The sequence below is a fragment of the Falco peregrinus genome, chromosome 14 (assembly GCF_023634155.1).
Source record: "Falco peregrinus isolate bFalPer1 chromosome 14, bFalPer1.pri, whole genome shotgun sequence".
In the NCBI taxonomy this organism is placed as follows: Eukaryota; Metazoa; Chordata; class Aves; order Falconiformes; family Falconidae; genus Falco; species Falco peregrinus.
This window is the reverse complement of record NC_073734.1, coordinates 22,798,127-22,826,041: the sequence shown is the minus strand read 5'-3', so window position 1 is coordinate 22,826,041 and position 27,915 is coordinate 22,798,127. Positions and strand designations below refer to the sequence as shown.

General features: G+C 41.0%; 1 protein-coding gene across 2 annotated transcripts; it reads left to right on the top strand.

Moving 5' to 3' along the window:
• Positions 1-111: 111 nt before the first annotated feature.
• Positions 112-27,676, top strand: MBTPS1 (membrane bound transcription factor peptidase, site 1). 2 transcript variants are annotated; one of them, XM_055818948.1, is made up of 23 exons: positions 112-246; positions 2,140-2,632; positions 3,832-4,089; positions 4,491-4,694; positions 5,052-5,162; positions 6,475-6,584; positions 6,968-7,084; positions 8,311-8,378; positions 9,016-9,118; positions 9,852-10,003; positions 10,968-11,129; positions 11,715-11,859; positions 12,981-13,169; positions 13,761-13,933; positions 14,945-15,060; positions 17,015-17,171; positions 18,037-18,161; positions 19,060-19,137; positions 21,523-21,663; positions 24,031-24,162; positions 24,676-24,802; positions 25,476-25,606; positions 26,846-27,676. In XM_055818948.1, the coding sequence occupies exons 2-23, from the start codon at positions 2,446-2,448 to the stop codon at positions 27,040-27,042; spliced, it is 3,183 nt and encodes a 1,060-aa protein (XP_055674923.1). In that variant the 5' UTR covers positions 112-246; positions 2,140-2,445; the 3' UTR covers positions 27,043-27,676. The 2 variants fall into 2 exon arrangements, with proteins under 2 accessions (XP_055674923.1, XP_055674924.1); XM_055818949.1 differs by lacking the exon at positions 6,968-7,084.
• The last annotated feature ends 239 nt before the right edge of the window (positions 27,677-27,915 follow it).

Genomic DNA, 27,915 nt, shown 5'->3' with positions numbered 1-27,915 from the left:
CCAGGTTCACAAAACAAATTTCTTCCGAAGACGGCTGCGCCCGGCCGGCTCCAGGGGCACGCGTCTTCCCCGGCGGGGCCCGTTACCCCCCGGCGCCATCACGGCGCTCCCGCGCATGCGCACGGCGCGGCAGGGGGCGCTGCGCCGCGCATGGCCCCGCCCCCGGCACGGGGCTCTCGCGAGAGCGCCGTGATAAACAGTGCACAAAATGGCGGCGGCAGGCCGGGGGGCGGCGGTGGTGGCACGGTGAGCGCGGCGGGTGGGGGAGGGTGGCGGGATGGTGGTACTGCCGGTGCTGCCGCCGCGCCTGCCGCGCCGCTTCCGTGCGTGGGCTCGGGAGGACGCGGAGCGGGGCGGGGCGGGCAGCACCCGGGCCTGCAGCAGCCGGTCGCCGTTCCCGGTGTTGGCTCCCCCTCGTCCCTGGGGCTGCCGCGCGGGGCCCTGCCCGCACCCCTACAGCCTCCCCAGGCCGAGGGGCGGGCTGCGAGCGGCGGCGCTGGCCCGCACGGCGTCTGCCGGCTCCCGCCGGGGCTTTAACCGCGCCGGGGCCGCGCTGCCGCCCCGCGGTGGCGGGCGGGGGGCTCGGTCGCTGGCTGTGGCGCGGCGGGGGTGGCACGGGCGGCGCTCCCTGAGGGGGCGGCTCCTCCGCGCCCCCTGAGCCGCCCTGGGGTGCCCTCGCTTTGGGGTACACAGGGGCGGCTGTGCTAGGGGATGGGCGGGCTGCCGAGTGCCGCCCCTGGCCACCTCCACGCCGCAAAGGTCCCAAACAGAATAAGGTTGTGAGCGTGGTTTTCCTTTCCTCTTGGCGTCTCTCATGTTTCAGCATCATGCTTACATACAGGCTGTATTATTACTGTCTTATAAAACAGCCCTAAGGATGCTTATTTTGCTCATTTGTGTCGTTGCGCTTTTAAATTTTTATTTATTGCTCTAGGGGTTATAAGGCAACGAAGTATAAGGCAGGCAAAGCTCAGCCAAGGTGAGGAATCAATGTGTTGGAACTGGGTCCAGTTCAGAGGCACTTTGTAACCACAAACAGTCCAGTCTGGCATGGCATAGACAGTCAGATAGAAATGGAGGGGAATTCTATCCCCGTTTCAAGGAAATAGTTGAGAATTCTAAATAAAGCTCGATAAAAACGGACAGCTGTCACACGCAGGCTGGATTTGTTCTGTTGTTGTGCTGTGAGGTCAGCCCGTTGTCCTGCCAAATAGTGTGAATCCCAGAATAAGGCTCCTGCTTTTCAGTCCTGGTCACTGCAGCAACATACCGTTCTGTTTTGCTTCTCCAGGCGGGGTGGCAGACTAGACATAGACATGTTTTTTTTCACTTCCCTTTTGATGGCCTTCTGACTATCAGTTGCTGGTTAAATGTTTTGAATTTAAAAAAAGACTAACATTGTAATTTTTCTCAAATGCTTCCTGCACCTTGGAACATAAAGGGAAGAGGTTTCTCCTCTATGTGAAAAAACACTTCCAGTGCTTTGCTTTAACTTCACATTTTTGCATCTGTAACCCCAGCCCTTATTTTCTCAGGTGCCCATGTTGCAGTTTAACACATACTGCACCTTGAAAAAATTAGACTTTTTTTTTTTTTTTTTCTTCATGCTGTTTTTTCTCTTTCAAGCACAAGGACTGCAGGTTTGCTTCCTGTAGTGTCTTTTGTCCTTACCAGGCCTTAGTACAGAGTTTGAAGCCAGTTCTGCTTGTGTAAAATGGTGTACTTCAGCAGAATTTCTATTTGCCACGTTTCTGATTGGAAAAGAGCACCATGCTTTTTTAAGTGCTCATGGGCACTTAAAAAATCATGTTAATATTTTATTTTGCACTTTTTCCTTGCCCTGCAGCTGGCATGTTGTTTTGTTTGCTTTGCTCCACTTACACAAAGAGTGCTCAAATTTGGTTGTCATCATTGTGTGTTCTATAGTCAGGTTAATAGCCAAGTGTTCCACCCGTGCTCTGGTGCAAGCAGGGAAGAGACTTGAACCTTGGTGAAGAATTACTAAATGAAACATACGAACAACTTACTCCATATTATTTCTAATACTAACTGCCCAAGTTGTGTATCTTTTGTGATTTTCAGGCTATACAGTTGCACAAACATGAATCTAATTATTTTCTGTATTACTCTGCCTTACAGATTGGCTTGCAATCAGCTTTGCTAATTCTTCTAGGGAGTTAACTTTGCCATCAGAAATGGAGTACAGGACTCAACTACCACATTCTGAGTGACCGAATCCTTTAATACAAAATGGAGAAAAAGCGTAGAAAGAAATGAGCCTGTTTACTAGGCTTTACCTCAAAAGACCATGAAATCTCTACTTATTTTGGACACAGCTTTAAGAATATCCAGTTGATCAGCACAGTGAAAACAACATTTACCGAAACAAAAATGAACTAGTTTGTAAAGAAGAAAATTGTGATTTGAATATATGGAATTTTTGGAATGAAACCATTTTCTTCTTTGACCATGAAGTTTGCAAACATCTGGTTTGTTCTGGTTGTTATTTTACTCTGTGGCAAAAAACACTTCGGTACCAGACTAGGGAATTCCTCTCAGGAGGCTCATATATGTCCTGGATGTTCTCGCCTTACTTTGAAAGTGGAATTCACTTCAACAGTCGTGGAGCACGGTAATAAAAAGAGTTCAGCAGTAAAAAAAAATAATCCCTGTGAAGTTCAAGTGTATCTTGTGTGTAAAGTGTGGCGTTTGTGCAATCATAACATTTAGAGTTTCTGTAGAAGCACATCATCTACTAAATTCTCTGCATGCAAAAAGAGAAACAGATTTTTTTTCAAAGGTTCTGGTTTAACTGGAAATAAGAGTCAAAAAAGGAGAGAAGGAAGAGAGGGGGAAATAAAGAGGATGTTAAAAGTGAAAATGAAGTGTGAAGGCTCAGGTGGGCAAGTCTGGTCACTTTGACCTGTTTAGTAGCAGTTCGTTTCAACTCAGCCGGTGGTGTGGTTGAGTCTCTTATGAAATATAACCACAGGTGGGCCTTGAAGGGGTGAGAAAGGCAAGAAGTCTCTTGAGAGTTTGTTCAAGAAAAAGTTTGGAAGTGATAATATGCGCATGGGAAAATTGCAAAGATAATTGTGAGGAGAGCATATGAATGGCAAAGTGAGTCAGATACCGCTGCTGGGATGGCAAAGGATAGCAGTAGGATGCCTTGACCCTGCATCCACTTGTTGCCTCCGGTACCCGTAGTATTCTCACAGTGAAGCTGTGCATGTGCCTGGGTGCTTACAGGCAGGGTGACAGCAGCGACGTTTCTGTGCGCGGTTAGCCAAAGGCTTACTGTGGTGAACGTGGCGGTGTGTGCTGAAGTCCACTCAGAATCAGCACTGTAGATGGAGCACTGGACTGTTGGGACCAGCTTCGTTCTCTGTGCGTGTTGTAGTTGGTGTCAGTAATTTGCACTAAAACTCAATACCGCGTAGAAGCTAGATTCTTTAAATCGTACACGTCAAGAAGCATGTTGAACTGGCATATCGAGCAGTTTGTACTGCTTGGATGTGACATAACAGTAAGTCCATTACCTCTTTCCTGCCCTCCCTACATCGTTTCACCTTTCCATGATACCTACAATTCTACCTTCCTTTCAAAGGTTTTTGTTGTATTTTGCAGGATTCTTGGTGGGGGAAAAAAACAAAATAAAAGCATTATGTAGTGCAGAAATAAACTGCAGGTTTCTAAAGCAATAAAAATGTGCCTCAAATTCTGATTATTTGTTCTGGATAAAGAACGAAAGAAATATTCGGACTTTTACAAAGTCAGTGCATGAGTATGCTGCTTAAACATCAGTTCTGATAAATTGTGCTCTTGTTCCAGAGTATATTGTGGCTTTTAATGGATACTTCACAGCTAAAGCTAGAAGTAAATTTATTTCAAGTGCACTAAAGAGTAGTGATATTGAGAACTGGAGGATTGTACCTCGCAACAACCCAGCCAGTGACTATCCTAGTGATTTTGAAGTTATTCAGATCAATGAGAAACAGAAAGATGGAGTATTGACACTGGAAGATCATCCAAACATCAAGCGTGTAACACCTCAACGTAAGGTCTTCCGATCACTCAAGTATTCGGAGTGTAAGTAATTTCCTGCATGAGATATGCTTTAGAAAAGTATTCTTAGCCTTGTTTTAGACCATCAGCTTAGCATTAGACAAATGAGAAGTGCCCTACAGTTTTTATTTAATTTACAGAAATCTATTCCTTGGCCTATAAAATTATCAGGGTCTTGTCATACCTTTGCTAAAGCATTCCCATCTACAGCGTAGAAACATTTCTTTTGTAGTGGTCAGTCACCTGAGACTATGGACCATCATATCCCTAGTAGATAAAACAGAAGCTTTTACTGATTTTGATTAGAGAAAATTTGTCTAAAACTTTTGTTATAACAATATGATGTGCATATTTGCATAAAAATCTAATCTTCTGTGGTTTTCCTCATACTGTTACTTTCTTTTCTTCATCCTTATCCTACACAGCTGATCCAACGTTGCACTGCAATGAAACCAGATGGACTCAAAAATGGCAGTCATCTCGTCCCTTGAGAAGAGCAAGTCTTTCTTTAGGTTCTGGCTTCTGGCATGCAACAGGTCGACACTCAAGCAGGCGTTTGCTGAGAGCTATCCCTCGCCAAGTTGCTCAGACCTTGCAGGCAGACGTCCTCTGGCAGATGGGTTACACAGGTATGCTTTTGTCTGTTGGCTTAGAACAATTACCTTCTTTGAAAAACAAGCGAAGTATAAGGAGAGGCTAAATTAATCTCTTACTGGGTGCTGGTTCTGGAAAGATTGAGAAATTATTTGTTTGGAGTTACGTTGTATACTCACAGAGTGCTCTTCTGTGTGTGTAATACTGTTCTTATGAGAGGTTGGGCATATTTATGATCTATGGCTGAATTTCTGAATTGGAGTGTTGAGTGTTGTTTGAGATCTAGAACTTACTGAGCTTGTGAATTGCATGCTACAGTAATAAAAGTTCTCTTTGACTGGATAGATTTGCTAAGAAGCTGAATCAGAAAAAGCGATGCTTTTCTATTATAGGTGCTGGTGTAAGAGTAGCGGTGTTTGACACTGGTCTGAGTGAGAAACATCCACATTTCAAAAATGTAAAGGAGAGAACAAACTGGACGAATGAGAGGACCTTGGATGACGGTGAGTTACTGTGCACCTGGTCCAACTGTTATGGATACTGGTGTGTTCTGTTTTCCGTTGTAAAACTGCTGTTGCTGCTATTGTGCTAACATCTGGTGAAACAGTGTATCTTGAGATTTTAAGCTTAGTTTTGCAGTGTTCCGAGCACTTAGTATTCCTACCAAATTCAACAAAGTATTAAGGTTCTGGGAGGGTGTTGCATAAGACTCTTTTTAATCATTTGTGGTGTTTCATGGTAACATTTGAAAAATGTCAGACCATGAAGACATTATGCAGGCATAAATACATTGTCAGAGTAGGTGGAGGTCAGAGCAAACCCCACAAAGCTGTTTCTTTCCTATTCCATTTTATGTATTCTGCTGTTTCACAGTGCATACAAATTTCCATACTTACGAGGGAGAGGATTTTCCTTCTGTACTGTGCATTCCTAAACTAATCAGAGTTTTGGCACCTTCCTGTAAAGTTTTTCTAACCTATATCATTTTCATCAAGAAATGCTGTGCTGGCTCATGCCCATCAACATTCCAAAGAACTTTTGTATTTTTTGCAGTATGTTTGTGTTCCTTTTTCTTATGTTGACCTTAACTTGCCCTGACTGTATGCTTTAATTAACTTCATACTGTCTGAGTCAGTCAGTTGGCAATTTAATCCCCTTAAATTTTGAGGTATATGCATATCTTGCTCAGTCCTGTGTGCGCCTCCGTAGTTCTGTCATGTATAGTATTTCTTTGCTTTGCAGCACCTGCTTTTGGTAGTTTTGCTTTTCTGTTTTTTCTGTGCCCAGATGATTGCTGGACAGGCAGATTTGGAATACAGAAATACAATGTGGACAGTCCAATAAAGCAAAAGCTAAAATTATTGTTTAAGAAGAGAAGAAAATGTGTTTTCGTGTTTCATTGTTCATCCTTAAAAAAATACGGTTCTTGCAGAACCAGGATAAAAATCAAAAAAGAAATTAGCGTAAAAATACGTTGGCCTTGTGACTTGCATTTCCCAAAGTAACTTTTTTCTCATGATTGTGGGGCTCTTGATTTCACTGGTAGCAATCAGGAGTGGATAGACTGGAGAGTGTGTCATCGAGTTTCATCAGCTGGTTGTCTGCCTACACAGTGCTGGGAATTTAATCCCACTGAACCCAGCAGCAAAATATGATTTACAAAGACTAGGACTGAACCCGGTGTTTGTGGTTTGTTGTAAAGTCTGTTAGATTGATGTGATTTTTGGTGTAGGTGGTGTTTAACAGTACAGTTCCTTGACAATGAAATGATTTGTCTTCCAGCATCTTTATTTTGTTTCCTTCTCCATGTGATAGGTTTAGGCCATGGGACTTTTGTAGCAGGTGTGATAGCCAGCATGAGAGAATGCCAGGGATTTGCTCCAAATGCAGAACTGCACATTTTTAGAGTGTTCACCAATAACCAGGTAGCTATTTTACATCTGTTTCAATTTCTGCTTTCTAGATTAATGCTGTATTAATCCTTTCCTTTGGGAATATTGCAGTACTTGTAAATGTTGATGTATTTTCTTTGATCAGTGAGAAGGATACATCTTTCTACTTGTAAGATACTACAGGATGTCTTACAGTTTCCAAATCTGGTGTATTTTTCAGAAATAATGTGTGGAAGTCTGATCTGCTTAGTGCTGGAGCAACCACTCAAATGTACTGAGCACTAGAAATGCCAGGAAACCATTATCACTTTTATGCTTTATTTTGGTGGTGTTTCTTCTATCAATCTGAAGTCTGTATTGTCGTGGACTCACTGGATGTTCCAATGATAGCTTGCTTTCCCCTCTTTCTTACATAGGTCTCATATACATCTTGGTTTCTGGATGCCTTTAATTATGCAATTTTAAAGAAGATAGATGTATTGAATCTAAGTATTGGTGGGCCAGACTTCATGGATCATCCATTCGTTGACAAAGTTCGTATGAGGAAATAAAGCGGTCGTGGTGGTTTTTATATCCCTCACACAAACACTGGACTTGCAGAGCTACTCCTTTGCCACAGCTGCTGATAGGTTCTGCTGCTGCTGACAGTTTCTGTGGAATTTCATTTACATGAGAGAAATTTTATACAGTGTACAGGCTTTTAGGAATATATTTAAGAAATGAATTAAAAAGGCCCCAAACACAACCCAGATATTCAGAGCTATGGAAGCATGCCCTTTTACCAAATACTGTATGTACTGCTAGAAAGTGTGATTTCCAAGCAGGCAACGAAGTGGGCCCATGATAGAAGACGCTTAAGTGACAGCCCCCCCCCCCCCCCCCCCCCCCCCCCCCGCTTTTGTTTTTTAAATCTCTGCATGGTTAACTTATTTCATGGTAAAAATACGTACAGCATGTATTCAGCAGCAAATTGTTTAAGAACAAATAGGTAAAAAGTACAGGTAGTTGATTTAAGTATGTGTTTTGTTTCAGGATAAGATGGAATTAAGTTTTTGTCTTTGTAAATGCCTGATTCCCTGAATTGTTGATCTATCCTTCAAAAGCACTAAGCAAATTAATTTACTTGCATTTTAAAAAAGGATAAAATCTTTCTTTGTAAGGACTAGTTAAGGGATTTGATGCATTGCTTTTTTCTTTTTTTTGCTTTTTTCTTTTCTTTTTGCTTTTTTCTTTTCTTTTTGCTTTTTTCTTTTCTTTTTGCTTTTTTCTTTTCTTTTTGCTTTTTTCTTTTCTTTTTGCTTTTTTCTTTTCTTTTTGCTTTTTTCTTTTCTTTTTGCTTTTTTCTTTTCTTTTTGCTTTTTTCTTTTCTTTTTGCTCTTGTCCTCTTTTTTTCCTTTTTTTTTTAATGATGACCTGCATTGAAATATAGTTTGACAGTGACTTCACTACTCTCCCAGATTATTACTGGAGAGGATTCAGAATACCTTGACTTTGGCATCTGGAATCCTTTGTTATGGATAAGAGTTCTTCCTTTGGTGTAACCTAAATACGTATGATCAGCAGTGTTGCTGTTGAGGCAGGGTTATTGGTCACATAATCTTAAGAAAGTTTGGAGCTTAATACAGTGAGATGTATTTTATAAGTCTCAGTAATAGAGGTTGGACTAATTGTTTGCTTATGTCAGATCCCATGGAATGTATGTTTGTTGGAAAAGTTTTTTTGGTGGCACAGCCTTATTGTAAACTTCTGTTTTTTGTAGGTATGGGAATTGACGGCCAACAATGTTATCATGGTCTCTGCTATTGGCAATGATGGCCCTTTGTATGGGTAAGTTTCAGTGACCACTTCAAAGAAAAGCAAACATGTTATTATATATTTCTGGAAGTAGTTGTGCTTGGTCAGAAAGTTTTCCCTACTCCTTTTTCTCTGCAATCTGTTTATAGAAAGTGACTCCAGTTAAACACTTCCCATGTCTTTATCACTTGCTGCTGTAGTACAGCAATTTGTGAAGTACTTAGCTAAATATTTTTCTCTGAGAACAGTGGAAAGTCAGTAGAAGAATGGCAGGACTTCCAGCTGGCATTCCCCTGTTAGTATGGGCAGACAGCTTTGGGTGCTTGGGCTTAGGGCTTAAGGAATATAGAAGGGATCAGGCCAGAACGATGTGTGATATATTTCTAAAATAAATGCCTAAAAATATATTTTGTTTTGTCTTCAAGATACATGGTTTGGTAGTTACTGAGTTAGTTACTGCATTGCTAACTGCCTGAAAAAGTTGCTCTCGCTTCTAAAGAATAACTGTATCAGGTAGGACCAAAATTTGTTTCTGTGGAGGTTACAAAGAGCATCTGACAAAAATCTGATGGCAGTGTGTCTGTTATCAGGATAAACTTATGACTGTGTCTTGTTTGGTTTGGTGGTTTTTGTTATTTTTTTTGTCTTTCTATCTCCCAACTTGTTCTAGGACTCTCAATAACCCTGCTGACCAGATGGATGTGATTGGAGTAGGTGGCATTGACTTTGAAGATAATATAGCTCGCTTTTCATCTAGGGGAATGACCACTTGGGTAAGATATTTTGACTGTGGCCAGCCACATTTGCAGCCAAAATAAGGGCCTTGGAAAGGCAGCCTTTTTTGAAGGGATAATGCTGTGCAGATGGTATGTGTTGGGGGAGTAACCATTTCATCAAAGATCGGAACAGTTAGAGATTTTAAGTCTTTAAGCAAGAAGCTTAATGTTCGTTGCAGGGTTTCTCATTATTAATTTTGACAACTATTGACATTCTTGATGTACCTGTAAAACATCCAGTACCTTTTGGCTTACGGTGAGGACGTGCCTGTCTGGTTAAATCTGGAAAAATGAAGGCCTGCTTTTGTGCTTCCTTTAGCTTAAAAATCCTAGGATTTACAGGTACTACATGTAACACTGCACTTACTTGCCTGTTGAACTGAGGTGACAGGTACTGTGCACATGATTTCAGATGAGACTGCACTGTGATCTTAAGGGGACTGTTACATGCTGCATGTCATTCATTAGCAAAGTAGCAATGTGGTTATCATTTTGTGAGTGGTTTTATGCTTAGCATAGATAGTACAGTAATTGGCAGTAATGTTAATGTTGAAACATTGAGAACTTGAGTCCTCCTTTAGGTGTTACTTGCTGTTCTTTGGCGCTGAGCTTTGGCTAATTTAGTTGATAATTTTACTTCTAAATGACCTGCAGTTGGTTTAAATGCCCAAATGAAGCAACCAGTCTTCGTTGTGTATCAGGGCAATAACGCAGCTGTTTTCTTTCGCAGGAGCTGCCTGGAGGTTATGGTAGAGTGAAGCCTGATATTGTTACTTACGGCTCTGGAGTGAGAGGTTCTGGTATGAAAGGTGGATGTCGCTCGCTCTCTGGGACAAGTGTAGCGTCTCCTGTGGTGGCAGGTGCTGTTACTTTGTTAGTGAGGTAAGTCTTAAATAAGACACTCTAAAAGGATGCTGATGCAGGAGGGTCATTATAAAGGAGCCCACCAAATAAGAGTAAATTGTGTTTACATGCAGGAAAACAAACTTGGAGGATAAAATCACAGTTCTTCTGCCTGAGACATTGCCTTGTCTGACAAGCTGTAGGTTTTCTGGGAAAAACTTGAGAACTGTTCTGAATAATAGTTACATCTTTGAAAATTTAACTAGGGAGAGCAGTACTATAATTTTGTGATATTTTTAATATCATTTTGAATGGCTGAGCTTCTGTCAGTTTTATTGTAGAAAAGCAGCTGCTCAAAGTAGGCACCTGTAGCAGATAATTATCTAAATCCTTGTAAATTTTATAGGTTTCAGGGGTTTATGGCTGTTACCCAGTTGCATAAGTCATCTGTTGCATACTGAAGAACTTGAAAGAGAGGTGGGAGTTGCAAGTCTGTACTTTGCGTTTGTCCTTGCTACTATATAAGGATGAGGTTAACTTTTATTTGAGAAACATGCCAAAAATGTAAAGTTATCATCATAATTCCTCCATAAAATGGTGCATTTTTCTCTGAACAACAAAGCTATTTTTGTCCCTCAGAAGAGCCACGTTGCGAAAGATGTAAGTTTCCAGTTACAGAGGCTTTGATTTTTCAAAGTATTTTATTTAGCATATAAAGATACTGCCCTGATTGTAAAGACTGCTAGGCATGGAGCATTCTAAGGAGAAAAATGCATGTAATACTAGTTTTTAAGATAAATGTGTCAGAAGCTTGTCACTCTTCCTTAGCTGTTCCAGTGAGAAATCGAGTAATAACAGACAAGTATGAATAGAAGACATTACTCACAGCAAAATGATTTTTACTTTCCTTAAATCAAATGACTGTTAAGGCCGAATGGTAAACAGGACTAGCTAGAAAGTTGGATAACGGCTGCCTAATGTGATCTCTTGTTTCCCGTTTCAGCACAGTTCAGAAGCGTGAAATGGTGAATCCAGCTAGTATGAAGCAGGCACTTATTGCATCAGCACGTAGACTTCCTGGAGTCAACATGTTTGAACAAGGACATGGCAAGTTGGATCTTCTGAGAGCTTATCAGATCCTCAACAGCTATAAACCACAGGCCAGGTTAATTTTAATCCTTAATTAATCAATGATGCACTATAATCTGCTGTATGTCTTTTAAGAGAGCAGGTGTTGCATGTGTAACTCAGTTGAGCAATCTATGCTTATGCAACAAAGAGAACTTGCACAGATCTTACGTAACCCTGAAGCATGAATTTTGACAAGAGAATGGATGAAAAGCCTAAATTATAGCAGTGTAGGGATTGAAGTGTCTATGAGAGGTAAATTGACTTTCTCTTCTAGCCTCAGATGTTACGAATAATGTAATCTACAACAGTGGAAAAACACTTAAATTTTAACTTCTGAGAAGAACATTCTCACTGTGCTGAAAAGTTTTTTTTTTTTGTGTGTGTGTAAAAATCTTTTCATAAAACCTAAAATAAAAAAAAAAAAGGGGGGGAGGGAAGAAGATTTTGGGGCGGATTTGGGAAGCAAGTGAGACCTTGGTAGAGCAATTATGACTGGCCTCTCTTATCTGTAATTTTTTCATAGTTATGCATAGTGGCATGTTCTTATGCTCCTCTGCTTACTGATTTTTTTTTTTAATTTTCTTTTTTTTTCAATTCTACCTCCTCCATCCTGCTGTAGTTTGAGTCCAAGCTATATTGACTTGACGGAATGTCCCTACATGTGGCCATATTGTTCTCAGCCCATATATTACGGAGGGATGCCAACCATTGTTAATGTTACTATCCTTAATGGTATGGGAGTCACTGGGAGAATTGTAGACAAGGTAAGACTTAACACTGTGCCAAGTCCTGACTGCTAATGTTGCTGAAAGCTTCCCAGAAAAGACTATTTTAGCTATGAATTTCATAGAACAAATCTGATTTCTTACTGCTGAGAGCAAGAGATCCAAAATGTTTGATTTTTAAAGGATACACCCAGATTGATGAGATTTGTCAACATGAACTGTCTACAAGTTTTCAAGCAATGCATTGGTTTCCCGGATGTGTAGTGTTTTGTCTTTGTAAAAAATAGTTTGGATTGACAGGTGCTTAGGAGATTTCTTTATATTCTTTGATAGCATTTAGAATCTTGCGGCATAGGGTTTCCTCATCGTTTTTTTTGTTGTTGGGTTTTTTGGGGTTTTTTTTGTCTGGAGCATCAGCAATCTCAGTAAAGAATCCTGACGTCATAAATCTTGTGTCTTCCATGGGTCTAAATGACCTGAAGGTACTGATTTATCAAGGTCTGCAGCAAAACACCAGGGATGTTGAGCATGTTGGTTGACTAGAGAGGTTTTTATTTTTTAATTTTTTTTTTTTGCTTTAAGTAAGTTTAAATGTAGAACAGATTTGGGAATTGATACAAGTAAAACACCCATCCCAAAACTCTAGCCAATGTAAATGAGATTAATTTCAACATTTTAGTGTGAATCCTGAGGTCTGTTTTAGATTTAAGCTTACATTAAAGGGCATTGAAGCTCTTATCCAACACCATTAGCTTGTGGTAATACTCAGACACAGCTGATGTAAATTGCTTGTGTCTGTCATAGCATTAGCTCTCTTCGTTACCAAAAGGAAATTTTGTGTTCTTACCAATAAATTTTTCACAGAACCCCAAAACATTAAAATATGTGAACTTAAGCAGCGTGCTATTCAGAGAGCTTCTTAGAGAGTCCTGCCTCTGAAAAGCCTATACTTCATCTGGATCAGTAAGGCTGTCATGATTAGGCTGATTCACTGACACACCACCAACCCCTTGGGCTTTGTGGACATTTTAAAATTTGGCATAATATTCAGGAAAAGCTAAGGTTTATTATTTCTTTGTGCAGAGGAACAGGGCTATGTATGCAAAAGTTAGTGACTGCAAATACTGTTTTACCAATGTTATTTATTCTTCATTTCACAGCCAGACTGGCAACCTTATCTCCCCCAAAATGGGGATAATATTGAAGTGGCTTTCTCATATTCCTCTGTGTTGTGGCCTTGGTCTGGATACTTAGCAATTTCCATCTCTGTAGCAAAGAAAGCAGCATCATGGGAAGGCATTGCTCAAGGTCATGTTATGATCACAGTGTCATCCCCTGCAGAAAATGAAGTAAGTTCTGTGCATTTCTGGTTTTCTGTGTTAATTATTCAAAATTGCTGCCTAATACACAAATACCTTCTTCTTAATGGGTGGTTCTGGTCCTGTCATTTGAAGCATAAGTTAGATTGGGGTCAGGAAATTGAAGAGTACAAATAGTGATCTTTATAGCTGAGAGCAGGATTAACCTGTGAATTGGACATGCTTTAGAATCAGAAAACCTCTCTTTAGACTGATTTTTTAATTTCATTTGTTTATTTTGAAGTTCAAGTAACGTATTTTGAAAAAGAGATTACTTAAATATGTTTCTTCTAGAACCTGCGTAATTGTTGCTGAGAAGTTTTTTAAGGTTTTGAACAATTGAACCAAATCACAGTTGTAATGTATTTGAAGTATTTTACATTCTGGGCATAAATATAATCTGTTGACTGCAGAAAGAATACTACAGTGATTTAAGGCAAAAGTCATCCAGAGCTGGTACTGGTGACTAAAAGTAGATTGGATACCTCCATTTTTTTAGTTTTTTTTTACAATCCGCAGTTAACTGGTGAGTGTTCCTGTTGGGGGGAAAAGGATTTCACTGTAGTTTGTTCTGTCCTTCAGTCTAAGAATGGTGCAGAGCAGACTTCAACGGTGAAGCTTCCAATAAAAGTGAAGATTATTCCTACTCCACCTCGTAGTAAGCGAGTCCTTTGGGATCAATATCATAATCTCCGTTATCCACCAGGATACTTCCCCAGGGATAATTTGAGGATGAAGAATGATCCATTAGATTGGTATTTATCTCAGGTTCTATTAAATCAGTATTTCTTGATTGTGTGTTAATGATATGGGATAACTTTAATGAATGCCAGAGAGCTCTGGCCTTTTCCAGTGTGGCATGGGATTGTCTTTTCTAAGAAATCCATGAATAGCTCTTGGACTCTGCATGCTTTTGGTGCAGGATTTTTTTTGTGCTGTATGGTTTTACTCACATGAAGTGAAAAGCTTTTAAAATACACATGTAAGACACTGAGATTTTTTTGTTTGGCTTTCGAAGTGTAGCATTTTTCTTTTCTGCCCTGATTTCTCCCATAAAGTTAAGAGGAGTGTTTTCTTAGCTGTTCCAGTATTCACTTGTCAAAAAAACCATGAGAAATTTGAAAGATTGAGTGCTAAAGAAGTCTGTTGAGGAAGGGTGTCTTCGAAGCAGGGAGAGGCTTGGCTGTCCTGTTGTCTTTCATAGGTGGCGAGGGAAAGCATCCATAGGAAGAATCACACAGCAGTATATAAGTGAGGATTAATCGGGTCAGTGACCAAGACACAGGCTTTTGGAAAGCTGCTTGGAGCATACAGATATGGCAAATGGACAGGAACCCTCCACTGAGTTTCAGCAATTATTTACAGGTGGTCCTGGGTGCTTCTTCAAGTTAGTAGTTAAAACTGCTCTTATTGGCTCTTTTGCGAGGAGGAGGAGGTCCTGTGAAGAACATCTGTTCTTAATGCAGTAGTGTTTCTCTGTGATGCGATGCAACCATGATGCAAACATGCAAAAATTGTGCTTTGTAAGGATGTGCTCAATCTCTAGCTTTGTCTGTGTAACTAACTCTTCTCTGTAGCACTTGGAACCAGTGTCATTTGAGAAGAGTTTGCAAAGAGGAGGTGGTGGTTGGAAAACTACAAATTATCATTTGAAAAAAATTGACCTTTTAGAAAGGAAACTAGGAAGTAATCTATAATGAGAGTCTCTAAATCAGATTTCTGCATGCCAGATCTAAATGTCTTCAACACTTTTCTCTTTTCCTAAGGAACGGTGATCATATCCACACAAACTTCAGAGACATGTACCAGCACCTAAGGAGCATGGGGTACTTTGTTGAAGTACTTGGTTCCCCATTTACATGTTTTGATGCAAGCCAGTATGGTAAGCATGAGTTAGTTGCCTTGTTCTCCATTCTGTTAACTTCCTCCTAAAACGGCCTGGTTTTTGGAAGACCAGTAATGTGGGGATGCAAAGAAAAAAAATCTAATGATAGAACAATGTTATAACAGTGGGTGTATTTATATGCTGATACTTAGTTGTGTTGATGCAGAAGCTTGCTTGGAGGGCTAGAAGAATTAGTGCAGTTTTCTATTTTTACAATGAAAAAATGAGAGGGAAAGCCCACCTCTGAGTGGGTTAACAGCTCCTCTGTATTCAGTCCCACAAAGGCAGAACTGTATTTGCCAAAAGATTTTGGCACAGTCAAAATGCAAAATGAAGCATGATGTGAAGAGCAGACTAAAATCAAGTGTCCATTCTGGTTGTCTTTTCCCTCAGCAATGGCATTTTAAAACGTTGATATCTGTAGACAGATAAAAGTGGGGAAAGCATTCCATTCAGCCGTATGTGATAGCAAAGCAGTATGTGGCTGGTTTCTTCTCATCAGGAAAGAGACTTGATAGATTTGCCAGACAGCCCATGCTCTTTTCTGCTCCAGCCTGCCCCTATATTTAACCATGACATGCTGCAACGAGACCCTCTTTTCTTTTGGGCTGCGATGTTCTTCAGTGGCCTGCGAAGTGAGTGTGCATTCTGACAGTTTTCTATTTCTGGAAATGTTGTCAGCAGTAATCTTTTGTTTACCTTGATTCTTCAATAAATACCTCACTGTTGCTTTTAGAGTTCAGTGGGTGAGCAACTCGATACAGAAATGGTAGCGCTTACAAAAGTAGCAAAATAATTTATTTTCTGAGACCGCTGGTTTTGTAGTTGATAGAGTGCAGCATTAGGGGACTTCTCTGTCCTCTGATTCACCATTATATTGCACCTTGTTTGCTTAGTAGTTTGTGGGGCTTTCAAAATGTCTTCAATGGGAAGAAGTGAGGGGTGAAAAATGCAGTGATCTACCGCTTCTCCCTAGCTTGTATTGTTGACAAACTTGGTGAAGGTGCGCTTCGTTCCATTGTCTGTGTCATTAACGTGCTTTCTACAGGATCGTTTATCAGAAGGCTTGCCAAACAGGCTGCCTGAACTTGTGGAATTGGCCTGGTTGCAAGGGACTGTGAGACACAGGGCCAGAGTCAGTGGTTTATTGGATTGCTCAGGATATCAGCCTGTCAGGATTTGCATTCTCTTTGAAGATGGAAATTCCACCGCCTCTCTGGGTGATCAGAAAGTGAAGAAGCAAAATGACTTGATATTTAGAAGCCATCTGAAAGCATAAATATGTTTTTGGGGAATAGAAGTATATTTTTCTGGTTGTGCTTCTCAGTGATGCAGAGAAAGTTGTGCTTGTTCACAGGAGTGGGTGAGGATTATATGAAGGTGGCAGTGGCACTTCAGTCAGGTCTTCTAAAATGTGGCTGTAGTTTTCAAGTCTGAAGCAAACAAAGTTTCAGAGTAATTGTTGTCTACCTGGCCTGCAAATCTGCAGTAAGTGAGCAGAGTAGCCTTTAGAATTGGAATAGTGAAAAAACCTTATGAGTAGGGTGCATCTACACTAGCACTTCAGTTTGGGTCAGCAGTCAGTCTGATTGTCCTCTTCTGCCAGAGTCTGGCTCAGTTTATGGAGTATTTGGGTGAGACCAAACTGCAAAATATACACCTGATGTATGCGGGCATTCAGTTCATGAGACCACACAAGCATGAGTCAGAATTAACACCCTTAAAAAGCATACTGTGCTGCCAAACTCATTTTTGGATATGTTTGTAAACTGAATTGTCTGGTATTTCCCGTCCTTAAATGCACCTTCTATAATGAGCTGCCAGAGCAGGGCATGTGGACCAGATATTGTGCAAAATGTGTGCTTGTGTTGACTTTTGCAGAGGTTGTGTGAATAGCGATAACGTTACAGTGAACAGCCTGGTGAACTCTTGTTTTTGCTTTTACGCACAGGGACTTTACTGATGGTGGACAGTGAGGAGGAGTATTTTCCTGAAGAGATCACCAAACTGAGGAGGGATGTTGATAATGGACTTTCACTTATTGTGTTCAGTGACTGGTACAACACATCCGTGATGAGAAAAGTCAAGTTTTATGATGAAAACACAAGGTATTGATTTGTGTCAGTTCTTTGGGGGATAAAGTGCCATAGAATTGCCATTTTATGCACATGTTACCCTAAAAATCCCAAATGTAATATGCTGTACTTCATCACTCCCATGCTGCTTGTAAGAAGGGAATACCTGAAGAGCAATATTTATGTTAAGTTGCAGCTTAAGGAGAATAGCTACCTATTTCATCGTGATTGCGAAGGCTCATTTGGTAATGTAATCTTCTTTTTAAGCCAAGAAAAATATTTGCAATGAAAAGTAGTTACGAATTGGAGACTGACAAGCAAAGGAAAACGCATGCATTTTCACTTTCAGGGAGCAGAAAGAAAGTGTGCATTGCAAACAGTATTACCAGGTTGTACACCAATTACTGAAGTCATTCCAGTATATTGTATAAAAAGAAAATACACCAGTGTCATGAGTGGTGGTAGAGACCCTCATAATTACTGTAGTTGTCAGCCTGTTTTGTATTACTGATAAGCCAGGAAGATCTGTTTTGCTGTTTGTGAGCAAGTAACATTTTGCTTCCTTAGAAAAATGAGAAGCAAATTACATGACTGTCAGTTTTGCCTCACTTAGCCAAACAAAGAGGATAAGACTGAATTTCTTTCTAGCAAACTGAAGTTTTCCATGGAACTGAAATGCACTGAGAACTTCACGTTAGTATTACTATTTGTTCAAAAGCATTGGTGTCAAAGAGAGACGGCTGCTCACACGCCCCGGAGTTAAATAAGTCCTTGAGATGTAGTTCTTTAAGTGACTTTGAAAAAGTCTGCATGTGGAAAGCCACCTGACTTTCATTATGCAAACTCTAGTAGTATATTCTGTATACTAATAAACCGTGTTATGCTGTAATTTTTACAGACAGTGGTGGATGCCTGATACTGGAGGTGCTAATATCCCAGCTCTCAATGATCTGCTTTCTGTCTGGAATATGGCCTTTAGTGATGGGCTGTATGAAGGTGATTTTACCATGGCAAATCATGAAAGTGAGTACTGGAATCATTGCCTGTGCAGGCTACAGTGTGTTGTTTGGGAAAGTAGTTTTCTGTGAGAATGAGATTGAGTCAGAGTCAAGGGAACTACTCAAATTCAGGGAAAAGAGTCTCAAAGGATGCTTAAATGATTACTTCCTTCGTAGACTGCATTAAAGCCTTTGGTTTTAATTATGCAATTACTTGGAAATTTTAAATTTTGGAGGAAGAAAATGGATATGGACATTTTCCGTGGAATACACGAGTTTAGACATGCATCGTAACATCCTGAGATGTTTTGTGAATTCCTGTTCTTGCAATCTTTTTAATTGTTCCCCCTGAAATGAAGATGTTTGATTGGTTTCAAGTTCAGACTTTGTGGTTAGGCCACAGGTCTGTGATGACCTTACTGTTTTCTGACTTTCTAGGTCTAGCCATTCTTTCTTTTTATCTGCCCCAGTCATTTGATGTTTTCATGCTTTGCTTCCAAGTCTCTGTTTTCTGACTGGTTCATTCAGAAAGTGTGTGTAAAAAGAGAAGGCAACAGCACTGAGGGCTGTGTATGCTCACCAGCATGGATTGAAGGAGACAGGTTCTCTGTAGTATAGGTGATGGCTGTTAGTGTGAAATACTACATTTCTCATAGCATTTGATTAAGCTTTTCAGTTTAAAGAAGATCAGGTCAGTCTCCTAAACGGAAAGGTTTGAAAATAGTATGTAAAGGTGAACATGCAAAAGCTGTTCTTTGAAGCGTCTTCTCTGTGAATACATACATTGGTCAAAATGTGCAAGCTCAGAGTGATGTTCCTGGGAATGTTTTCTTCTGTGCTTGTGTTAACAGCTCACTGAAATATGGTGGGAAGGGAAGGAACGTAATTTTTAGTCTAAACTGCACTTTTGTGATGTCTTTCAGTGAATTATGCATCAGGCTGCAGTATTGCAAAGTTTCCAGAAGATGGCATTGTCATTGCACAGACTTTTAAGGATCAAGGTATGCACTTCCTTGTCTTTTTTTCTGTGTTGTAAGCAGAACTTTGGAGTAGGTGCACAAGCAAAGTTCTAAAGTCTATAGGTGTAAAAACATTGATTTAAAAATACATTGATGGAGTAAGTGCTTTTTCATTTTGCCTAGAGCATGTAGTTGGATGCCTAACAGGCAGCTGCAGTGTGACTCTGTATACAATTTTGACATAGTACAGCAATGTCCAAGTGTATATATGCAGTCTTTTATTGTGTTTGCTCTGCGTAAACACATCCGCATGTATGTGTGTCATGCATCTTTAGAGGGGAGGGGAGTGTGTCATAATGGTGTTACTTGTCCATGTTTTTCACAAATTTCAACTGCTACTGAAATACATCCCCTAATCGTTGCCAAATTTGGTGTGAGTGTTGTGGTAGCTGTGGTGATCTAAGGATATAGGTAAGGAAAATTTTGGTCGACAAAATATCACCCGCTAGATTCTCATAAGGAAAAATTCTAGGCACACAGGAAGCCAATGCTTGAGCCATCTATTCTCTGTGTGTAGCCATTCTCTTTAGCTTTATCATAATATCTTTTCACTTGTGAGGTGGTAATTCCGATTTGTAATAGCAACAGGCCTTTTTTTTTTAAAAAAAAAAAAAAAAAGTTTTTTATGAGCCTTTAGGAAGTGCTATGTAGGACTAAATGACCAGAGCTGTTAGCATGTTGTAGGTCAGGCCTGTGTATATGGGTGAGGAAGGTTTGGCTGTGTGGGCAGAAGCACGTGTATAGCTTCTAATATAACTCAGCAGCTGCCGGAAAAGATCAGCAAGTTCGTTGTAGTTTTGACTTACAATGTGCAATAGATATGATTACCTAGCGGAGAAATTTTCCATGTGAGCCTTTTGGAGGAAAGACAATTACCTCTGGAACGCTATATGCTGATGACTTAGGCATTTCCTTATGTGTGAGAGAGAAAGAGAGAGAGAGAGAATGTGTCAATTTGACAAGTAGCCTGCTAGACCTGCTTTTTTCTGTTGAATTCTTTTCATTGCAACTCATGAAGCAAAAGAACTCTGTGTTTTGCTTCCGCTGTGTAAAGGCAGCGTCTCAAGTAAAAGAGACTAAGTACTTAGCATTTGAAATTTGTCTTGTTTTGTTTTTTTAAATGGGTGTTAGAGGTGGGAAACCTTTAGCCTAAAAAGAGCTTTCATTTTAGTTCCTTCATGAATTGGGGTGTTTTCCCTCCTGCTGTTTGTTAGAGCTTTCAGTCCACAGGAGATAAAATGATTGGATGGATTTATAAGATACAAATGGCAGGTTTCTAGCCAGGTCTACTCTGGGTTTTGCTGCACATACCCGTTCATGGGAAGGTTCCTATGCTTTTTTCATCTTTACTGTCCATCAGTTATCTCAGTTATGATTTTAATATCTCACAAACAACAAACATGTATTTTAGATTGCCAGTTTATTATTTGGTACTTGCAGGGCTTTTGAAGGCAGGCCTTTAAATGACACTCCTTCAAAAATTATTCTACAGTAGGATGAGAACCAGGGCAGGGCTGGATGTACTGAAAACTGGCTCTGCACGCCAGTTCAAAGAGCAGCTGGGATGAGGAGGGAGTAAAATTTGCCAAAGGTTAAGGGGGAGGGGAGCAGGGGGAGGTGAGAAAAATCACGTGAGTTTTTGGTTTGGGTTGGGTTTTTTTTCCTTTTTGGCATAAGTATCCTTACTAAACAATACTTTTCTTTGTTCCTGAATTGAAAGCTGAACACACAAAGTGCAAGGGTAACTACTAACTGCAGAGTTCCAGAGACATGTAAGCCCAGCAGTCTTTAAAATGGGCTTCCCCTGAACCACAGGTTTAATCAGTTTTGCAGCTGCTGCTTACAAAGAGACAGATGTTGTGTTTCACATAATGTCTCTATTCTCTTTTGTTAGTTCCGTAGTAGATTTTCTTGTAGGAAGAGGTAGGCATGGCAGCAAAGTTGACGAAGAGCAGTGTGCACTGTGATGGCTGATCTTAAGTTACTGTGTCCTGCAGCATTCTGCAGGGCTAAACCAACGTAAAGTGATTTGTAAGGCAGAACGTTTTGATTTTAAATCTGTTGCTGAAAATACTAGGATTTTTCATTCAAGCTTTCATTCATGTTGAAGATAATCTAGGCTGTGAGGTCTTTCTGCTTCTCCAACAAAGAAAAACATTAATATCGGTAGGAAACTTCACAATCAGAGTCTTGGAGCAGTTTCATTATTGTAACAACGTGGGGGTTTTGAAAACATGTTTCATAAATGTGTGGCATGAAGAGTGGCATAGCTGCATTTGTAAGTTTGCACTGTAGGCTGTACTGACTTTCAGGTAAATTGATGTTGACGCTTTGCAGGCTATTAAATTTATTTGTGCTTTGCTTTAGGTCTTGAAGTTTTAAAACAGGAGACCGCTGTAATTGAAAATGTCCCTATTTTGGGACTTTACCAAGTTCCTTCTGAAGGTGGTGGCAGAATAGTTTTGTACGGTGATTCTAATTGCTTGGATGACAGCCATCGACAGAAAGGTGTGTAAACTTCGACATGGAGGAAGAGTTACTGTCTTAAGCTAACAACTGAACTATGGGATTTTTACAGCTCCCATCAGAAATAGCTGTTTTCTAGGGCCTCTCTAAATATTCCCAACAATTAATCACAGTTTCAGCAAAAGACTGCCCCACAAGATAGCCCTCTGATAGATCTGACCATTCCCCCTCCCCCTCCGATAGGGCCCCTTGCCTATCTTTCATTCCACAAGCTTTCTGGGCTGGTTTTGGGGTGGATTTTTTGCAGGGTGGGGTTTGTTTGGGGGTTTTTTGCTTCTTTGGGATGGTTTTGTTTCCAGAAAGCATGTCTGATTTGAAATTGTGAAGAGTCAGTTAGGGGGTCCCTTCACTTTTTGCCCAGTTGCATTTTCAGAATGTTTATGTAGTACAATAGATTTTATCTTTTGAGTTTGCCCGTCAGTGTGCCTCGTTCCCTTTGCAATGTTTACCTTGTTCCCTTGCAATGTTTGCCTTCTTCCCTTTGCAATGTTTCCTGTGAGGATTTATGGTAATGTTCAACATTTTGGTTGTGGACTACTAGTTTCAAGTTCTACTTTGACACAAACCAGCTGGCGTAAATGTGTCAGAAAGCAGGAATTTCTGTTTGAGTTCAACGTGTTTGTAATTCTGGGTAGTGCGCGTGCGAGCAGCATGTACATGGAGTTTCTGTGACTCCCAGAGAAGCCATTCCTTCTGCCTACACACTGTTGTTGGTCCTTAGAAAACCTTTTTTCTAGCGCTTTTGTCTGGTCTGGCTTTCTGCATTTTTAAGAGATTGATTTGGTTTCTCATGACATGTAAAACACAAGCTGGTGTATCTGTGGCTCAAGAGGCCGATGACAATCCAGTATGTGAGGTTGTCTTCTGTATTTCTACTGAATGTGATGTTCAGCCTGAATTTTCCTCATGTGATGAAAAGTACATTTATAGTTTTTTAAGCTTTTGTCACAGATATTTTAAAATACTAGGTTATGTAATCCCTCCCTGCCTAATCTATTTAAATTTAAAGAAACTTACTGCCTAAGGGAGCTTTCTATCTGTAGCTTATTTCTTTCTCTCCCAAACACTTTCATTTTCTTTGAAAGTTCTCCAGTTTCTCTTTATCTGTCTTTGGGTGGCTTCCAGTGGGTTGCTGTAGCACTGACATGTCAGTGCCTTACGTGCTTGCTGTAGGTTATTGAAAGCACGTAATTTAAGAGAAGATACGTAGCTTTGAATTAAGCGATAGAAAACAATGCTTTGTGACATCCCTAATGCTGTTAAATTCAGTGTGACCTGTGAAGCAAGAAAAAGTGGAAGGCTCTAAAGAAATCCTTTAAAATTAGCTTTTAAATTGTGAACCGGGAGCTGTGTCTCCTGCAGAGACATCGGTGGCTTTAACTGAGGTAAATTCCTAACATTTGTGAATATAAATCCTTAAAATCTGATTGACCTCTTTAAAAATCAAAGGTGGGGGCTTAAGGGACACCAGGATTATGAAGATTAATTCCCATTCCCAGCCAACTGTTTCTGGGAGGAGAAGTTCTGAGAAAAAGTTTGCTGTGTGGTGGAAATACCTGATAAGGGATTGTCCTGCTCTTGCAAATGGAAGTTTTAGAGAATTGTGGTGTTAATAGCTGGACTGCTTGTTCGTTAGGTGTAGCTCTGGATTAAGGTAGTCATAATTCAGGAGAGAATCAAAGCAAGGGTTCATGTGCTGTTGAAGTGCAAAGGAAACCCACAGTCAGGTATGTTGCGACATTGATTCCCAGCCTGGTCTGTACCACAGCTGCTGTAGGTGCTGCTGGCATATAGCCAGAACCTTTCCCCTTCATTTATGTTTCTTTGAGCTTGGGAAAGCAAATGAGTTATAACTTTCCACTGAAGACACTACCTTGTTCTTACTTTTCTTTGCAAGGTATCTATTTTGTCCTTTCAAAAAACCAGTTGGTTCTCAGTTTTCCTCTTAAAAATGGTGTCAGAAGCTCAGAGCTTCCTGTGTTTCCACACCAAAAAACCCTCATGATTTTTGCAGGGACTTGGATGGCCTTGCACAGGCTGGAATTCCCGTATTTGATACCTGTTGTTTTTTGTCCTGCTCCCCAAAAGAGCCTGATTTGGTACTCAAGATATTTTAAGAGTGAACAGATTATTTCTGTGTCTGTATATTGGGTGGGGGATTTGGGGTGTGTGTTGGAGGTTGCATCTTTCTGAAATTGGGCCTAGAACCTCAGAAGGAAAGAATCGAGAGCCAGAAAAACTGATGGTACTTCTGAATGTCATCACAGCCTTCTTAACAGAAAGATAAGCTGTTTGAAATGTGGCATAATGCATATCTTCTCTGGGGGCTTGGGGCTATGAAATCCACAGATTGCTTTTGGCTCCTGGATTCCCTCCTGCAGTACACTTCTTACGGGGTGACACCGCCAAGTCTCAGCCATTCTGAAAACAGGCAGCGACCTCCGTCAGGAGCAGGCTACTCTCTTCCCGAGCGGATGGAAGGTGAGAGCTTTAATTACCAAGCAGAGCCCACAACGGAGGGGGTGTCTGGGTGGCATTTAGGAATACTCGGGCGGGCCCTTTGAGGTATAAAAATTAAGGCTCGTTTGGTATGAGCTTTACAGTGTTTTGTTTTACTAGAAAAGAGCACTTACTGTGGGGATTTGTTACGATCTAGTTGTGATTTGACTAAAGAAAATGTTCTGTTCATGGAGTGATTTTCAGATGCCTGGTTCTTCTAGGGAGTATTCTAGTTACTAGCTGCAGAGCGTGTATAAAGCTTTCAGTCTTGTCTGGTGTGCTGCCAGCAAAACTTGAATTACCCACTGGTGTAGGTGCACAGCCTTACTGTTCTGTAAGGTGCCCTTTGGTTAATTCTGAGATTTAGCTACGAGTTGCCGTTACTGTAAAGAGCTCGTGGTGTTACCACAGCACTGTTTAGCCAGAGGCAGATGTTGGCAACATTTATCCTGCTAGTCTTTTGGTAACCCAGTGTGCCTCTGCTGTGAGTTGCAGGTAACCATTTGCATCGATACTCAAAGGTGCTCGAGGCTCACTTAGGAGACCCTAAACCCCGGTCCCTTCCTGCTTGTCCTCACCTGTCCTGGGCCAAACCACAGCCTTTGAATGAAACTGCCCCCAGGTTAGTATATGTCTGGCTGACAGTTACACAAGAAGCCTTGCTTTTGAGTTCAGCTGAAAAATTGTTTCTTCTGCTTTTGAAAGGGACAGCTGGAATGCCTTTCCTGGAGAAATACGGGATTGCAAAGAGGAATGAGTTACGCCTCTTCAGTGCCTAATCCTGGCTCGCCTTATAGCTACGCTATGAAACTAGGGGATTTAAAAAACAGCTTCAGAAGTCAACTCACTGTTGTGATTGAGTTGATCCCAACTTAGAGTGAACAGTCCTGCTTAAATCCATTGTCACTGCATGCCTTTGAAATAGTTTTCTGAAGCAGCTTCTTGAACAGCTGACCTAACTCTGCCTTCTGTTGTATCATTTGTCAGTTGCTTGAAGGAAAACACACCAGCGTGTAGCCCATGCTTGTCTGCTGAGCTGCGCGTGGTTACTTTTGGTAGACTGCAAGAATGAGAGTTAGTAAATAGTTGCCAGTCTAAGTATGTCCCTGTGGCTTCTGAATTTAACTTTGGAGATCTGCAAACTGCAGAACCTAAAAAATGATCGAATTATCATTGGGGTCCAAATTAGTGAGTTAATGTGTAGGTTCCAGCTGTCGCTTTCGCTATGTTTCTACAAAATTCCTTGCATTACTAGAGTAAGTGAGCAAACACCTCTGTCTTTAAATTTCTTCTAGCAACCTTTGGAAACATCAAAAGTTACTGTCAATTGACCTTGATAAAGTGGCTCTGCCCAGTTTTCGACAGAACAGACCCCAAGTGAGACCATTGTCCCCTGGAGAAAGTGGAGCATGGGACATTCCTGGAGGTAAATATTGAAAGTTTGAAAGTCACTCTTCTGCTTTGCTTGTTGTATAGGCTTTGGGAAAAAAAAGTATTAACAATGAAACGCAGTGCAACCGGAAGAAAGGCTACGTGTTTATTTTCAGTTGTGAAAAACATGCAAATAATAGTAGGGCTATGTTGTACAAGCTGACTGGTGAAGCCTGAAGGAAATGTTTTTGCATATGAAGAGTTTATTCAGAAGAAAGCATGCGTGACAGATGGGGAAGGAGGTTTTGGTGGGTAGTTGGGGTTTGTTTTGGTGCGGTTCAGAGTGATGGGTGTCAGCAGCAGTCCCAGTCCTTGGGAGCTGTGGCTGGTTACCTCCTGCTAAGTAAAATTCTTTGTGTCAGTGCACAAAAGCGGAGTCCAGAAGAGTTTGTCTGAATGGTGCCTTGGGCAAGGTGTTACACTAACAAATGATGTAGAACACTTGAAACAGCTTTCAGTCTAATAGTGGGCTGTTCTCCTGCACGAGCTTGGCACTGCAGGCCCAGGTGGAAGTTGTTTGAAAGCCTCACGCATGCACTTCTCCCAGACTGAGCTGCTAGACCAAAAGACGCCTGTAAAAACAAAGGGTTTGATTCTACAGCTTGACCTCACTGTGTGTATGCACGGTGTCTCTGGAGCAAGGACAAAATCACTTTCCTCATGGTATCAGGGTTTGGTGTGATTTATAGAAATTACTTAGTGGTAAAATTATGGTCAAGCATTTACTCTCTTGTCTACAGCAGATTGTAACCCACATCTCCCCTGCAACAACACTTTCATGTGCCCAAGTAGGTCAAAGTGGAAATGCTGGTGCTTTTCTATAATGTTAGTATCCCATCTTGTTTTTGCCTGTCAGACTGCAGTTGTTAATTCTAGAATCATACAGAATCAGAGAATGGTTTGGGCTGGAAGGGACCTCAAAGATATTTAGTCCCAACCCCCCCTGCAAAGAGCAGGGACACCTTCCCCTAGACCAGGTTGCTCCAAGCCCCATCCAGCCTGGCCTTGAACGCTTCCAGGGATGGGGCAGCCACTGCTGCTCTGGGCAGCCTGTGCCAGTGTCTCACCACCCTGATCTTCCTGTCTGAAATGCAGTCTTATTAATAGCTTACTAACAGCGAAAGCCTTTGAACAAGAATTACTGTTGGATCATTTTGGTAGGTGGCATTAACGCTGTAAAGACATCGTAGCTCGTGTGGTTACTAAGAGCTTCCAAACCTCTTTGCCTTTCTAGGTATAATGCCTGGCCGGTACAACCAGGATGTAGGACAGACTATTCCGGTCTTTGCTTTTCTTGGTGCCATGGTGGTTCTGGCGTTCTTTGTGGTGCAGATCAACAAAGCGAAGAGCAGGCCAAAGAGACGGAAGCCACGAGTGAAACGACCACAGCTTATGCAACAGGTTCATCCACCAAAGACACCTTCTGTGTGAAAGGTCTCGCTTGCCAAAGATGACTTCCTTTTACTGGTTGCTTTCCTGGGTGATCGATCGCTCCCAGCGAAGGTGCAGCAAACACGGCACTGATCGTAATAGTAACTCGCACCTGACATCATCTCATAGTCTTTGGTTTCTGGAGAGAGAAAGAAAATAAAAGGACCTCAGTTGATCATCTGTACATAAAACTGCAGCTTTAAGCAGCCAAAGCCACCAAAGACTTGAATACTGTTGAAATGGCTGCTTAGTCACTACATATCCCAAGAGGGGGAAAATGGACTTTTTTTTTTAAGCTGACCAAACTAAAATCTATTTGTTTAGAGGCTATTTTCTATATTTATTGTTGGGGAGGGCGGGGGGGAAAAGTCACTTTAAGGACCTCTGCTAAGGAAAAACAAGTGCATTTTTTTGGACGGAATGCAATTTTCTAGAATGATATTATGCTGAAGAGTATAACATACGCAATTAAAGGAGGGAGAGGATGAGAGATACCAGTACAAATCAGTGAGGCATACTCCTGCAGTTTATTTTTATAAAGCCAACTACCAGGACGTTTTGTAATTTTTGGTCATGATTTCACCGTTGTTGGTGAAGCAGATTTTCAATAAATATGTTATCTATATGAAGCTAAGACAGTGTGCTAGGTGGCTTTTCTTTCCACTGACAGTCACAAGGAGCAAGTTGTAGAGTAAATGTTCATGTCTCCCTTTTTCCCACCCCATATCTTTATTCTTAACAGCAGTGTCCCAGGCTGCAGACTCCTTTGGAGCACGAACTGGGAAGCTGTACGAGCGGTGCTTTCCCTGAGCGAGTGCAGTTTTGAAAACCTTCAAAACTGCAGAAGCAGCTAATCACAGAGTTGCAGAATGG

Bases quoted from the DNA above. Each gene is read 5' to 3' on its own strand.
- MBTPS1 (XM_055818948.1), top strand. From the start codon at position 2,446: ATGAAACCATTTTCTTCTTTGACCATGAAGTTTGCAAACATCTGGTTT. The intron at 8,379-9,015 runs GTAAGTTTCAGT...AACTTGTTCTAG, and splicing joins AATGATGGCCCTTTGTATGG to GACTCTCAATAACCCTGCTG. The intron at 18,162-19,059 runs GTGAGTACTGGA...GATGTCTTTCAG, and splicing joins TACCATGGCAAATCATGAAA to TGAATTATGCATCAGGCTGC.